This window comes from Sprattus sprattus, assembly GCF_963457725.1.
Source record: "Sprattus sprattus genome assembly, chromosome: 6".
In the NCBI taxonomy this organism is placed as follows: Eukaryota; Metazoa; Chordata; class Actinopteri; order Clupeiformes; family Clupeidae; genus Sprattus; species Sprattus sprattus.
In genome coordinates this window covers 13,913,573-13,929,296 of record NC_137925.1, presented here as the reverse complement: position 1 = coordinate 13,929,296, position 15,724 = coordinate 13,913,573, and the positions used below count along the sequence as shown (strand labels likewise).

Below are 15,724 nucleotides of genomic sequence, written 5' to 3'. Positions count from 1 at the left end.
TTGCACTAACAGCTCTCTTTACATTTATAAACAATAATATTATCGGGTTTAAAAGACAAGAATACCATATCCTTATTTCTGAGCGGAGACACTTGTAAAGGTAGGTGGTGGGTAAAGAAATAACTTCTGGCTTCAGTAATGTCTCATAAGACAACTAGTTAGTAACAGCAAGGCCCCTTCATCTGCAAGCGGAGACTGCGAAGCGGCTGGCTAACTGGACGAACAGGCATGCTATGCATGAAGAAGTGAATGGTTGCACCCAGCGAATACTTTTCTAGACATCCAAAGCACTTTGTGTACAGTTCATTTGACAGGGTACCCATTACTCCAATATCAGACGTGTAGCACCCACTGGGATGATGCAACAGCAGACATTGTGAGCCATCACACTCACCATATGCAGAGAATTAGCCATGTGGTTGTGCTTGGGTCAATGTGGGTCCCAGAGGCCCAGGTTGAGACATGGGTTTGGACATTATGATGTGTGTCTCGGTCGGAACCTTGGTATACATGTGTTCTGAAGTTCCGAGCAAATGACTCTGGCAAATGGGTATTGAATTAAGGGTTGGTAAGTATTTAATACCACACAGCAACACGTGATTGCATATCACACCAATGTGACCAGAGGAATTCAAACAAAAGTCACCTATTTCAATTGAAGACAGGAGTCATGACAACTCCATACTGCAAAAGAAGATTCAGATAGACAAGATATAAAGCCAGGGTGCTTTAGAAACACCACATCTGTAACATTCAAAACAAATGTTTCAAATTTCATTGTGCCAAATGTACAATGAGACAGCTATTAAACATAACACATAGCACTACATATAAAACAAAGACCTCAGCACGAGTTACTTTTATCTCAAGAGACAAAAATGAAACTACACAAATTCCATTAAAAAAACACTAATACAATAGCTCTATACAGATTATATTAAGCTGATAAAGACCTCAATTCTATATAAAATGATTTCAAGAATACATTTATTTTTTAAAATCATCTGCAGAGACCTCCTCCTCCTTTTGCCAATGGGCAATTAATGTGAGCAAACACATGGGTAGGTTTATGACAGTGAAAACAAGACCTTTGCCACTCAATCAAAGTGTGGATTACCTTTAATCTTTCCCAGACCTTCAAATTCAGAGTAGACTTCATAATACCCAATCAACAGGACTTCAACTCTGAGACAAGTTAGATGTGTCCAAATATAGGATAGCATACCAAGCAATCCACCGTTCAACAGGCCTGCTTTGGTTAAGCACTCACAACCTATTTTCATTTAATATGTAATGCTGGTCTCTAATATAATCAGTCTTTGTAAAATGATTGAAATGACTTATTTGGTCACCATGCATCTGGCTTGATCTTGTGCAGAGCCCAGAAGTAAAGTTTTGGTCCTTGAAATATGAATTAATCTGACCAGTTTCAATTCAGACCCTGACCCATACATGTCAAGCAAATTATACTGAAGGATGATTACTTTCATTAGTGGGTGAAAATCAGTTATGTTAAATGATCTGTATTTGTTTTTTACATGTTGGTCAAAAAGTACTGCTTTCCGTCACCTCCGGAGAAATGGTCTCCATTCTGTAGCAATTTGTCATTGGTGTCTGTGATGGTAAACATCACATCTTATGGGTGATATACGATCCTAATCTAAGTGGGCTCAAAGTCAGCTGGGAACTGTGTTTTTTACAATGGATACACCTGTTAAGGAACTTGTTTGGATAGAGTGACCTGAATTAAAGGCAGTATTTCACATTAATTAAGCATTAAATGCAACATTAACATCACTTGTAGTTTATACACTTAACTCAGTGGTCTAATCATGTTACTCATGACATGAATAATGCTGGATTTAAGTGCAATTAATCACAACTAATCCCAGCACAGGTACACATTGAGTGAATGCTGATAATAGGCTATTCACCTGTCCATGAAATGTTTACACAATTTCTGTGACCAAATACTTCTGTACAAATTCATAGTTCATGAAAAAATATATAAACCTAAACACTCAGAAATAAACAAAGCATGAAAGTGCATGCCTCTCCAAAGGAGGGTGGTGTACTGGGCGTGCACACCCCATCCACAGTAAAAACGATGTCCCTGTCAAAACCTTGATTCCAGATCAACTAGGCTACGCACAGACTGCGCAAAATACATTTGTGAAATAGTTGCAAAAAATGTGTCAAACTGCAGTAAAAACATACATTATACATGTAATGACTGGGTATGAAACATATAAGCCATCTTAATAATTATGTTGCGCATTTCTCTCAATGGTATGGTAGATGAGTATGTCCTTCCAGTGCGCATACTTAATGTTTCTCAGTAGACCCCATAATCCCTGGTTTATCACTTGCTAGGGTGCTTAACAGCACAAAGATAGAACGGACCATTGATTTAGCGGTTCCGAAGGAGAAACGGAATAATTCAGGCTGAAATGGCCTCATTAGGAGAACCTGTCCGTTTGGAAAGAGGTAAACAAGAAAACCAATCCGTAGAATTATATTGTACATTGTGAACTAGGCGAAGTTAACGTACCAGGAGAGTCGTTAAGGCTACGCTGACTGGCAGGCTAACTTGTTAGCCATTGTATCATAGCTATTTGGTTAACCGTCTAGAAACTCACAAAGAAAAATCCAATTTCTATCTATGCAATTCTTCTCGGAACCTGTCGTGTGATCCGTATAACCGATACGGATTATCCGACATTTGCAAGGGAAGAAGAGACGACAGACGTGTAACTAAGTTGATAGGCTTGCTAGCTAGGTCTCGCAAGTACCTTAGGATTGTACCCATAGCTACAATGAAAAGAGGGGCTGGTTAGCTAGCTATGTCATAGCACCTAATTTGTAAAGGTTTACAAGCCAACTCCCTTGTCATCCATATTTCAAGTCTTTACTATTTTAAGTTATTTTTAACAGTTAGTTCTGTCGATGATGTTCTGTCATGTAGTTCAGCTTTGTCAGCGATTTGATGCTCATGTTATCAGTGTTCACTTTCCAGAGTTAATATCTGAACGGTTAGCATTCATTATTGTTGCTGATTATTCTCTGTCTAGCCGGAGACCGCTTCTGTGTTTATTGTTTACAAACCATGACTTGCCAACAAGTGAATACTTTTTGAATCATCAGCGTTGTCCCCTGAACTAATACATTTTTATACCAAACTGTTCTTAAACTCATAAACTCTCGTTTTCACTTAGATTCGATTCATTGTTAGCTTGTCATTTGCTAGCTCGTTAGCGTCTTGTGAGCCAACATAACAGGCTTATGCTGTGGTTATGTAATGCATTGCTAAAGTGTGTACCATAGGCAATGTGTGTGTACGCTACCTCTCTCTGTGATTACGTACCTGTAGTTGATTTAACTTTAAAGCACACGTTGGAAAGAGTATGCATCCTAGCCTTAATTTTATTTGAGTCAGCTGTTCGTGTTCTACACTATTCTTAAATCGTTAGGATAATGTTTTAATAGGAAAATCACAAACATTCTTCCTCGTCACTCAGATTCTACAGTGAAATAGTTGAGTTTGGATCGAATGTTCTACATATGATAAACCTGATCAGGGAGATGTACCAGTTTAATACAAAAACATAAAGGAAATAAAGTTGTCAACTATTCGTGAGTAAGCAAACTTGCAAGACCTGTGAAATTGATGATGTACTACTTTTAGGGTACTCCGTGGTTGTGGGGCGCCACTCTCTGAGGTCAGACCTTTTGATAGTAGGCTTGATCTCCCTGTCCTCAGATATTAACCGAGCCATTGAACTACTGGACAAGCTTCAGAGAACCGGAGAGGTTCCACCTCAGAAACTCCAGGCTCTCCAGAGGGTTCTACAGAGCGAGTTCTGCAACGCCGTCCGAGAGGTATGAAGCCCACGCTGTCTATAAACTCCCTACTGCATGCAAACAGTGCAGACACACACTAACATGAAACTTGGGCGAAAGAAACGGCATCAAAGCCGCCAGTATTTGACAGACGAACATGTGATTGAGACCACACTGTGTCATAAGCTTGTCTGTGATTAAATGTATCAAGTAAATCCCTGTGGCTGCACTGAACTGCTTTCCTCAGCATGAGTGGCCAGCTGTGCCACTTGTGATGAACAGATCTCACCAAAGTTCCTGTCTAAACAGAAAGTGGAATAAAGTCAAAGATCACAACCCTAAAGTTTTGTGTGCACGCTTGAGGAGCATTTCAGAATTTTTTTAATGTCGCTGAATTCAACGAAGAGTATTTAAAAGTAAATAAGCTATAATCAAAGACTGCGCTTTTAAGCGGCTCCATCTGGGCAGTCTGTTTTAGTAGAGCTATAAAAGGAGTTTACATTCTTAGGAGCTCAAACATTCATATAACATCAAATGACTGAGAGGGGGATGTAGTCATAGACATATACAAATGTACAAATGTATTTATGTCTATGGATGTAGTGAACATTAGATACAGAAACAGTGGTCAAATGGTAAATGGCTGTTCTGTGTCTGGTACCAGGAAGAGCTCAGGCCACTGTGATCTGTGTTATACAATGCGAACATTTCCACCAACTGGTCTGCTTCATCAGAAAGAGTTAAGCATGTGCAGAAGATGTTTTCATTTTCAGTGGAAAGTCAGGGAGGCCCTCTTTCTGTTTGTCAAGCAACTTTGGTGGGTTTATTTGTGAAAGTCAGGGCCAAGTTCTTGAGGCGTGAGGTCTTTGGGCTTTTAACTGAGAGGAGAAGGAGTTAGCGTCAAAGCCTTTCTGGATTTGCCTGCAGAGCTACACCTGCAGTCTGTTAAAAGAGTTAACTACCCAGGCTAATGGAGGATAAGGTGCGGGTGAGAATAAGAAGCTCTCCCATGTTGTTCTGGGGTCTGTTTCTGTCTGTCATATGAAATGCTAAAAATGACGTGATCCCGCAATGTTGTTGGCAGCAGCCTTCCCTTCCCTGCTGGTTGATCATCTGCCACTGTTCTCACCCAAACCCGAGAAAGAGCGAGAAAAAGAGAAAGAGAGAGGCAGAGGCACAAATTGAATCTGCAAACTAGTTGTTTGGCTAGTCTGTTGGTCGGTTTAGTTCTTATTTTTTGTGTATGCTTAATTTTAAGTTTTGTTTAATTGTTTAATTGCAAAATATAAACTCCAGAGCTCTCAAGCAGCTTGAGTGCTGAAGATGGTTAGTGCCTGATAAAGTCATATTTTTCACACGGATCCACTTTTTAATCACGTGCACACGGAGCCATGTCAAGAGAAATTTGCGTGCACATGATCCCAGCGGATCGGATTGAATCCGCTGTAGTACATCCTCCACGCCTGTTGGTGGCGCATTAACAGACAACTGAAGAAAAGACAGGAGCATGCTAATAAAGTGACATATGACAGTAGTCGAGATCCATCTAGCAACGTTTAGCCTAGCAGCATAGCCGAAATTTAATCTGCACAGTAACACATTATGGTGGTTAATAAAATCAGTGGTCAGAGCACACTGTAGGTTAAGTAAGGGATAATGTATAGAACGCAGGTCATTATCGGGAAAATAACCCCCGACAAGGCGAACAGCACCCCGGTGCGTGCGTGTGTGTCTGTGTGTTCTGACCTTCCGGTCCTGGGGCTGTAAATGCAACCAACACAGGAGCTCGATGAGCCATTAACAATTCCAGCCATTAAACACGTTGCTTCTGGAGTTCGGAAGGGAGGGTGTAAACTGATTGGCTGTTGAGCACAGCTGTCAACATCCTTCTTCCAGAATTGCGGACCTAACCTTTAAGATACAACTGTGGCATAAATCTGTCACTCTGGTGTAGGGAGTCGTAGTCATACACTATCAGCCAAGAAACCAAATAATGGCTGCTGTTGCTGTTGTCCCAGTGCTTTATGGCTGTGGTCCATCAAGGGACCCCCAGTAAGGCCAGGCCAGCAGCACGGTTGTTTGTTTCCCGCTCAGCTGCTTAGCTACAGCAGTTTGATGGGGAAAGGGCTTCCTTATCTGTTAATGTTGTGTGACAGATTTAAGCCACAGTTGTATCTTAATTAAAGGTTAGGTCCGCAATTCTGGCAAAAGGAAGGGCTGCTCAACAGCCAATCAGTTTACACCCTCCCTTCCGAACTACAGAGGCAACGTGTTTATTGGCTGGAATTGTTAACGGTTTGAGACCCCTGCAGTAAGTTTGACAGTGACATTTTTGAAGGGAGGACTTCACGTGTGGTGATATCTATCTTAACCAATCGCGATTAATCGCATTTTTGTCATAGTTAACTCAAAATGAATCGCGATTAATCAGAAATGTATTAATCGCAAATTTGTATCTATTCTAAAAGTGCCTTCAATCATTTTTTTTCTTTAATGCTCTTATCAACATGGAAAAGTGGATTGGCTTGCTTTATGCAATGTTTTATTTTATTGAAAAACAACATTGCCAAACAGGGCGGTACAAAATAAAATTATAAAATGCACATTTCAGATAAATAAGGACTCAGCCTATAGTGCAGTTAAACCATGGCTTAATATTTTCTTTTTTTCCAAGTTTGCTGTGAACATAGAAGACAGGCCTCTTATTTCAAAACAATGAACCGTAACAGTTAGGTTACCAATAAAAGGTAAGCCTACTACTTCTGTGCTTTCAGCCAGCTGCCTGTTGACATTTTCAGACAACAGTGCAGCTCGCTTTTTTTGCACAGCACAATTTTTAAAGGTAAACTTTATATTCAGAAGCTTTTTATCATCCATTTCGCTGTATTGCACTCACCATTCACTCAAACGTAACGTTAGCCTACTACACAGTTTGGGAGAGCAAAAAGAACGTTAATCAAATATATATATAGGCTATATACAGTACTGTGCAAAAGTTTTAGGCAGGTCTGAAAAAATGCTGTAAACTAAGAATGCTTTCAAAAATGGAAGTGTTAACAGTTTATTTTCATCAATGCTTCATAAATTAACAAAATGCAGTGAAGGAACAGAAGAAAATTCTAAATTAGACCAATATTTGGTGTGACCACCCTTTGCCTTCAAAATAGCATCAATTCTTCCAGATACACTTGCGCACAGTTTTTGAAGGAACTCGGCTGGTAAATTGTTCCAAACATCTTGGAGAACTAACCACAGATCTTCTGTGGATGTAGGCTTCCTAAAATTCTTCTGTCTCTTCATGTAAACCCAGACAGACTCAATGATGTAGAGATCAGGGCTCTGTGGGGGTCATACCATCACTTGCAAGACTTTCTGGTCTTCTTTAAGCTGAAGATAGTTGTTAATGACATTTGCTGTATGTTTGGGGGTATGTTCCTGCTGCAGAATACATTTGGTGCCAATCATACGCCTCCCTGATGGTATTGCATGATGGATTAGTATCTGCCTGTATTTCTCAGCATTGAGGACACCATTCATCCTGACCAAATCTCCAACTCCACTTGCAGAAATGCAGCCCCAAACTGGAAAGGAACCTCTACCATGCTTCACTGTTGCCTGCAGACTCTCATTATTGTACCTCTCTCCAGCCCTTCGGCGAACAAACTGCCTTCTTCTACAGCCAAATATTTCTAAATTTGACTCATCAGTCCAGAGCACCTTCTGCCATGTTTCTGCACCCCAGTTTCTATATTTTCGTGCTTAGTTCAGTGACTTGGCCTTGTTTCCTTGTCGGGGTAGAGCTTTTTGGTTGCAACTCTTCCATGAAGACCACTTCTGGCCAGACTTCCCCAGACAGTAAATGTCTGTACCTGGGTACCACTGGTTTCTGCCAGTTCTGAGCTGATGCCACTGCTTGAAATCTTCCGATTTCGAAGGTAAATAAGCTTAATGTGTTTTTCATCAGCTGCATTAAGTTTCCTTGGCTGACCACTGCGTCTACGATCCTCAACGTCTTCTTCAAAAGAGCTTGAACTGCACATTTTGAAACCCCTGTCTGCTTTGAAATCATTGTCTGGGAGAGACCCTGCTGATGCAGTATAACTACGTTGTGTCTTGTTGCTGTGCTCAGTCTTACCATGTAAATGGATACAAAATAAACATTTATTGTTTACATTTTTCAAAGCATTCTTAGTTCAAAGCATTTTTTCACACCTGCCTAAAACTTTTGCACAGTACTGTATATATATTTTTGTAAACGCATTAATCGCGTGATAAAAAAAATTACGCCGTTAAAATGGGCTTGCGTTAAAATGGGCTTGCGCTAACACCGTTAATAACGCGTTAAACTGACAGCACTAATATATATATAGGCTAGGGCAGCAATACAGCTAATACAAAGTTGGAAACATTTATGTGACTAGTCAATAGAAACAAGATGTCCATAGTGACTGACTGACTATAAAATGAACAGGTAAATGAGTTGGTGTGAGCTGTGAGGTCTGACGCAGGCATTATTGAGCAGAATCCCCAGTAAGCAGTTGGGTCTTGTCTCTCTCTCTCTCTCTAATTCTCTCTCTCTCTTTCTCTCTCTCTTTCTATCTCTCTTTCTATCTCTCTATCGCTGTCTCTGTCTCCAGGTATATGAGCATGTGTATGAGACGGTGGACATCAACAGCAGTCCGGAGGTGCGAGCCAGCGCCACAGCCAAGGTGGGCACTACTTTAAGGTGTCATTTTAAATTCATGGAGCAAAAAAGGAGAGGTCACACTTGTGGAACATTTTGTTTAACTTGTTTTTAGATCTTGTATTAAGTTTGTTTCCTTAGAAAACGTGGCCTTTTGTTGGGCATTGATTACTTCATATTAAAATGACGAGTAATTATGAGATACAGTCAGTCAGTGGTGGTCCCTCAAACCTTCTGACCCACCTTTATGTCTAGTTCTTTCTCTGTCTGTCTGTCTGTCTGTCTGTCTGTCTGTCTGTCTGTCTGTCTGTCTGTCTGTCTGTCTGTCTGTCTGTCTGTCTGTCTGTCTGTCTGCCTGCCTGCCTGCCTGCCTGTCAGTAATTCATCTCTGTTTATTTAGGTCTCTCTCGTTGGGTTCTGTATGTCTGCCCTGTATGTCTGTATTGCTCGCTCTTTGCGGGTTTTCTATGAGTCTTTGTCTCTCACTGATCTCCTCTCGTCCCCTCTCGTCCCTCTCTATGCCATGTTGGCTGTGTTTGCAGGCAGTATTTATTAACATTAATTTACTGTTGAGGCCAGATATTCAGTATTCATTTAGTTGGCTCAAGTTGATGGGTCACCACTAGCCTCCTGCCATTGAAGCTAATCAGGCCCTTGTCAATTTAGAGCAGTGGTTCTTAACCTGGGTTCGATCGAACCCCAGGGGTTCGTTGAGCCACTCTCAGGGGTTCGGCAGGGGTCAAGACACACACCGTTTTTATACATACCTATGTTTGAATAAATCATATTTAATTTTTCAAATTACGAAGGGTTCGGTGAATGCACTGATGAAGCTTGCAGGGTTCAGTACCTCCAATAAGGTTAAGAACCACTGATTTAGAGTCTTTTACTGATCCTCCCCCCTCCAGGCGACGGTAGCGGCGTTTGCAGCCAGCGAGGGCCACTCTCACCCGCGCGTGGTGGAGCTCCCTAAGACTGAGGAGGGCCTGGGCTTCAACATCATGGGGGGCAAGGAGCAGAACTCGCCCATCTACATCTCCCGCATCATCCCCGGCGGCATCGCCGACCGCCACGGCGGCCTCAAGAGGGGTGACCAGCTGCTCTCCGTCAACGGAACGGTACGTGTGTGTGTGTGTGTGTGTGTGTGTGTGTGTGTGTGTGTGTGTGTGTGTGTGTGTGTGTGTGTGTGTGTGTGTGTGTGTGTGTGTGTGTGTGTGTGTGTGGTAGGATATGAGTTCACATATGTGTGTGTAGATGTACAGTATAGTTGTGTTTGAGTGTGGTAGGATGTGTGTATGATTGTGTAAATATGTACAGTATACTTGAGTGTGTGTGTGTGGGCATATTAACAAAATGTGTGCATCCTGGTGGAAAGTGCTAGAACTGGTCCCTGGGCTTAAGGGGCAGTTTAGTGAACGTTTGGCTTGGCAGGAGGAGAGATATTTTAAAAGAAAACAGGTTTCAGGAAATTTAGATCTATTTATATCTTCCTACATATGCTGTTTCCATTTTTGTATGTACCTCTTAGTTGCTCTCTCTCTCTCTCTCTCTCTCTCTCTCTCTCTCTCTCTCTCTCTCTCTCTCTCTCTCTCTCTCTCTCTCTCTCTGTGTCTGCCTCTCCCTCCTTCACACTTTAAATATCTCCTGCTTTTTATCTTTCTTCTGCCCCCGCCCCCCCTTTCTCTTTCATCTTCCCCCTCTTTCTTTCCTTGTCTCTCTACCCTTCCTTCACACTCCCCCTCTTTTTCACCCCTTTTCTCTCTCTCTCTCTCTCAGAGTGTGGAGGGGGAGCACCATGAGAAGGCTGTGGAGCTGTTGAAGGCGGCCCAGGGCACGGTGAAGCTGGTGGTGAGGTACACCCCTAAGGTCCTGGAGGAGATGGAGTCTCGCTTTGAGAAGATGCGCTCCGCCAAACGCCGCCAACAGAACAACTACCCCCAGTAGCATGCCCTTACTCAGTGAACTTTCTCTCTCTCTCTCTCTCTCTTTCTCTCTCTCTCTCTCTCTCTCTCCCCCAAACACAGTCCCTCTCTAGTTCCTGTCCTTCTCTCTACCCCTCCTTGTGCCATCTGTCCTGTTCCTTCCTGTCTTCTGTGGAGTTCACACTTTCTCTCTCTCTCTTTTTCTCTTTCTCTCTCTTCTCCAGCCAGGGATTGTAGCCGTGTGTATGGCACCTCTCACTTCTTTCTTTCTGAAATTTTGTAAAAACCCTTGACACCTGAATTTTTAACACACACACACACACACACACACACACGTTTAGCTTTTCACCTCAGACTTGCCATATAGGCTTGCAATGTTTCTTCATGTAATCACTCACTCGTAAACACGAAAAAACACACAGAACACATGCATCAGTGTGAAGATTGTACTATTTTTTTAACTAGATGTAACCGTAAAAGGAGAGATGGGGAAATGTATTGATGCAATTAACTTGTATTTGAGGATTATATCCCAGTCAGCCACATATTGCCTGATGACATACAAAACTTTAGATCACTGGACATTATAGTTATGACTAAACAGATGGTTAAACACATATCTGGACATATCTTTGCAAATTAATATGTGTTTAATTTTGCTATTACTTTCTAAACTTACAAAAAAAAAAAAGTCTTGTAATTGGGGGTGTGTTCTTGCTAGAATAAGGCAAGTCCATTGTGGTCCAATGCATCCCAATGCAGTTCAGGCCTCATTCCTCCATGCAAAACTCCTTCTTTTCACTGCTGTCTACCTAAACGATCAGATCCATATCTGAAGTCGTAATTTGCTTGTAATACCAGTTATGTCCAGAAGAGGGCACACAAATGACTTTTGCCTAAATGCTCGCTTTGCCTACATGACAGCCATCTCCCACTTGTGCAAATGGTGAAAATTGGCCTTTTGAAGGGAATAGAATTATAATGAAATCTGTGAATGTGCTAGGTTTGCTTTATTTTTGTATGTCATCTTCATGATTGGTGCTGTTTTGGCATGATTGTTTTCCCCCCTGCGTTCTCTTGCCGTGATAAAAAGAACAATAATAATAAAGATTGTTTAGTGTTTAGTCTGGGTTACATTGCGAAGCCTATACACACAGACTTATTGAGCTTCTTTATGTATCCCTAGGATGTTATACTGATGATTCCTGCAATAAGCAAGTCATCATGCGCACCATTGAGGCTCTCGCAGGACATGTTCTGATTACTGTGTTAGCACTCTCTCTTTTCTCTTCTCTTCTCTTCTCTTCTCTTCATGAATGTTGTTCTTTTGTTTCTCTTGGAGGAGTCCCATGCACTTGAAGGTCCAGCAGAGAGCAGAACATGATGATGTCATTGACTGAGTCATTGTTGATGGCAGTGACCAGGCAGCTTATCAGGCATGAATGCTGTTTCCCTGTTGACTGTTAGTGTGGTGGAGACGATCGCTATAGGTGTTAACCTTAGCCTTGCCCAGGGCTTTCCCTACTGTGGTTCCCAAACCTCTACATGATTGAAGACTGATGGAGTTGCCAGGGAATTTAAATGATTTAAAGTACATTTGAATACGTTTAATGAGTACCTTTTTAATATCTCTTTCTGTCTTTTATTGCGCTCGAACATACCACAAGCCCTCATCAGCTGTGAAAATGTTGTTTGTGCGTTTCAATCACCAATGACAATTCCGCTCTAAAGTAGCAAGCTGTCTTGTTCACTGGCAGACAGCCCTATCAACTGAGGTGTGTGTGTTTGTGCACAGTACATGCATCCGTGTTGGGTTTTGGAATCACAGAAGAAAACCAGTTTGGGAACCTCTGGCCTGGTCGTAACGGTGCTGAGCATAACCCCACTCTCTTCCCCAGACTTCTGAACCTCTCCCATCATTAATGTGTTTCCACCCATAATGGCTACTCATCAGTAGTGGCAGTTTGAGGGATAATTTACACCACAACAAACCCCTTAGCTGAAGTCTAGTATGTGGCTGAGGCCTAGGTATGAATGCAGACATATCCGCACGCTCTTGTTTGATGTTTGAGTTGCATATGAGACACAATATGTACATTTGTATGGGAGTGGCCCCAGGGGGACCGGTTTCTCTTGTGTGCAGATGGCCACGGCCTGGGGTTTTGCGTGGTGCACACACACAGAACCAGTGGAGCCGTAGGCAGTGCTAGTCCAGGCCTTAGGTGGTGATTCACATGGCAGCGTTTTGAGCATTAGCGATTATTGATTATTGATTAAGTGATGCGTCCCACTGATATTGGGCAACACATCTTCATCTGGAGAACTTTTAATCAGCAGTGGGCAACTTGTCACAGTCATCCAATCGGAACCCTAGAAGCCGGTCATGTGATTGCCTGGCGACATTGCTCAAAAAGTCGCCCCGTGTATCATTACGTTAAGTGTCTGTATCAGTTTCTCCTGCAGTGAAGCAGAGATCCCTGTTTGTGACGTCCATCCAAACCCCCCCCCAATACAGACAGACATGAGTGTAAACAGAACCAGTCTGCCTCTGGAGGTCCAAAAGGACTCTTTTTTTTTTTTTTGTCATTCTGTTTATGCCTACGCTCAGTGTATTTGTGTGTTTGTTTGTTTTGTTTTGTAATGTTTGCAAATGTTCACAGAAGCATTAAGCAGTGTACAGTGTGGTGAGTACGCTGGTTTTGAATTGATTGGATTTATTTTTTTCATTTGTTTTAGTTGTGATAACTGACCAGTCAGTCTCTTGGGGCATTGGAAGGATCTAAACCAGCACAAATCTTCCTGAGCCCCCTTGTGGGTGACCCAGGGAAGTGTAGGCAAGCCTAGCCTCTCCTTAAGCCAAGGCCCCTACACAATGGACTTAAGCCACTGCCTTTTACAGAGCTATTTTTTTTCTCCTGGCTATTTATAAAAGAACTAAGTAGATGTAAGCTCAACACTAAGTGTCGTAGTCCAATGGCAGAGGATACGGATGGGCACGTTGAGGGTAAAGTTAGTTTTCTTGTGGATGTGTTTTGTTGTTTTTGTTTTAAATTGATCCTGTTTGTGATTGGTGTGCAGTGTATCTCCGTTGGAAAGGATAGGAGTAAGGTGTACACAGCGTAGGCACACATCTATGTGTCGTACATGAGGTTGAACCACTATTGGCCAGAGTCTCCGAGACGAGGGGATGTCAGCACTTATGCGGTCCCTCGCTGAGGTGGTCTGGCTCCCTTAGCGCAGATGGTGCATGCATTCCTTCATGCTTAGACACTAACAGAAACACTAGAACACAGGTAGAGGTTAGATGACATCTAATGGCAACAGATTGTGTGAATGGTTATGAAGGTCCACATTTATCAAGGAGAGAGGCAACTAAAGACATGGACTTAATGTTGGTAATAAATGGATTGGTGGTAAACATACTGAAAGCCTTCCTAGGGCATTTGTCCGCGGATGTGTTTCACAGGTGCACGGCCTCAGAAACATCTCTCTAATGTCTCAGTGATGTCTCATGAGAACCTGTGCTTTAGCTCCCGTTGGGAACTCAAGGGGAAGTCATTTGACGCTCAGACCACCTAATCAGTGTGTTGCTAGCCGTTACCTAGGAGACCGAAAAGCTCCTTGGCACAAACGAAAGGTGATGGCAAACACACCGGTGACACAGAGCTGAGAACACACACTATCGAGTTCACTACAAGGGAGGGAGAGGGATCTAACTGAAATAACTGACAACTCTTAGTTGTGTATTATCTGTGTGTGTGTGTGCATGCTCGCCTGATCTGTTTTTGCCCTTATCATCTTATCGCCATCACCTGGCCCAGCTAATGACCATACAAACCTTTAAAAAGATCATTCAGAATCCAGTCACCTGAGATAAAAGATCCGATGTGAACGAATTAACCCTTAATTCATATTTTGGTATTTGAAGATGAGATTAGTTGTTTTTTTCCTGCATTTAGCGCCTGCTTGCATAGTTCTATTACAGACACCCCCTTCTTGACCCCTTTTCTCTTTTTCACTGCAGTTAGAAAGATGGAGCGAGCGAGAGAGAGAGAGAGAGAGAGAGACAGAGAAAGGTGAGGCTGTAGATTTATTTTTACTCTGAGAAGCATGTTCACAGAGAGTCACACTCGCACAGAAGGCCTCCCTATCTCTCTGTCCCTCATCACTTATTTAGCACGTTTTCTAATCTTAGAGCCTCATGAATCATTCACAGTCTTTCCTTACGTAGGTACTTGGGGGTGGTGAGGGAGGGGGGGGTGGAGTGGACTTTTAAAGGAAACTTTCTGTGGGTTTCTAACGAGTAGATGTAACACACACATGTAGAGCAAAGGGAGAGGTCTGGAGGGTTCTACCAGTCTCTGTAGTTCTCCCTCTCATTCCAAATGATTGTAGAGTCCCACCCGGAAACCCAAACCGGTTCCGATAAGCAATAAGACTGGACTTTGACTCTTCAGCGGTCCGTAACCAGGTGTCTGTTTCTGTCTCTCTACCCATAATTCACAGCTTCTGCAGAGGGGTTGACTATTTTTGTAACGGCTTTGTTTCTTTTGATATTGTTCCCCTTTTTGATAAGTGATTTTTTTCATGCAAGATTTTCCAGATGTGGTTTGTATCCCATATTTTGACTGTGTGTGACATTTTCCCAGGACCCAGTCTCTCTACTTTCGAGTAACAAGACCAAACTTCTCACAACCTTTCTGAAAACTGTTTCATAATGTAGTGTTGAATGTTCAGTCAACTTGTTTGGACTGTTACAGAAAACAAATGTTTCCTTTTTTTGTTTTTCTTTTTCTGTTGCATTTCTCCTCTGCCTGTTGTGTTATGTAATGTTGCCGTGGATGTACAGAGTTACTGGAACAAATGTTGAGATTTGAAGCTGCACAAAAATAAATTATACCGTGAATTAAGACCCCGTCCCAACCCTGCTTGATATTTTTCCGCTTCCTCAGCTTGCAAGGCCCAAGTGTTACGTTGGGTAATGTCTGTTTGTCAGATACCTATAAACAGAAGGGGGCGCTCTGGGATCGAGGACAGGAGCTGTAGGTTCCCCATGAGATGGGTTAAGGTCTCCTGGGACACTGTCTCTGGCTGTATGAAGTAATGGGCTTTCTACACGGACATGAACGAACTGGGGCTGCAACCAAAATCACTATTCCCCCTCAGTCTATCAATGTTGAACATGAACATCATGACACCTCAAGCCTCTTCCGCACACACACACACACACACGCAGTCTGCACATATTAACAAACTCTTTACACAAACTGGTCAACAC

The 15,724-nt window shown here is 42.4% G+C and overlaps 1 protein-coding gene across 1 annotated transcript; it reads left to right on the top strand.

Moving 5' to 3' along the window:
• The first annotated feature begins 2,369 nt into the window (after positions 1–2,369).
• lin7c (lin-7 homolog C (C. elegans)) lies at positions 2,370–15,340 on the top strand. Its single transcript, XM_080840328.1, has 5 exons — positions 2,370–2,487; positions 3,761–3,879; positions 8,478–8,549; positions 9,433–9,642; positions 10,301–15,340. Exons 1-5 carry the CDS (start codon positions 2,451–2,453, stop codon positions 10,466–10,468), a joined length of 606 nt encoding a protein of 201 aa, XP_080696454.1. The 5' UTR covers positions 2,370–2,450; the 3' UTR covers positions 10,469–15,340.
• The last annotated feature ends 384 nt before the right edge of the window (positions 15,341–15,724 follow it).

What these genes read in the sequence shown, in the direction of transcription:
- lin7c (XM_080840328.1), top strand. Translation starts at nt 2,451, where the DNA reads ATGGCCTCATTAGGAGAACCTGTCCGTTTGGAAAGAG. An exon ending in TCTGCAACGCCGTCCGAGAG is followed by an intron (nt 3,880 to 8,477) that starts GTATGAAGCCCA and finishes CTCTGTCTCCAG; the next exon opens with GTATATGAGCATGTGTATGA. An exon ending in GAGCCAGCGCCACAGCCAAG is followed by an intron (nt 8,550 to 9,432) that starts GTGGGCACTACT and finishes TCCCCCCTCCAG; the next exon opens with GCGACGGTAGCGGCGTTTGC.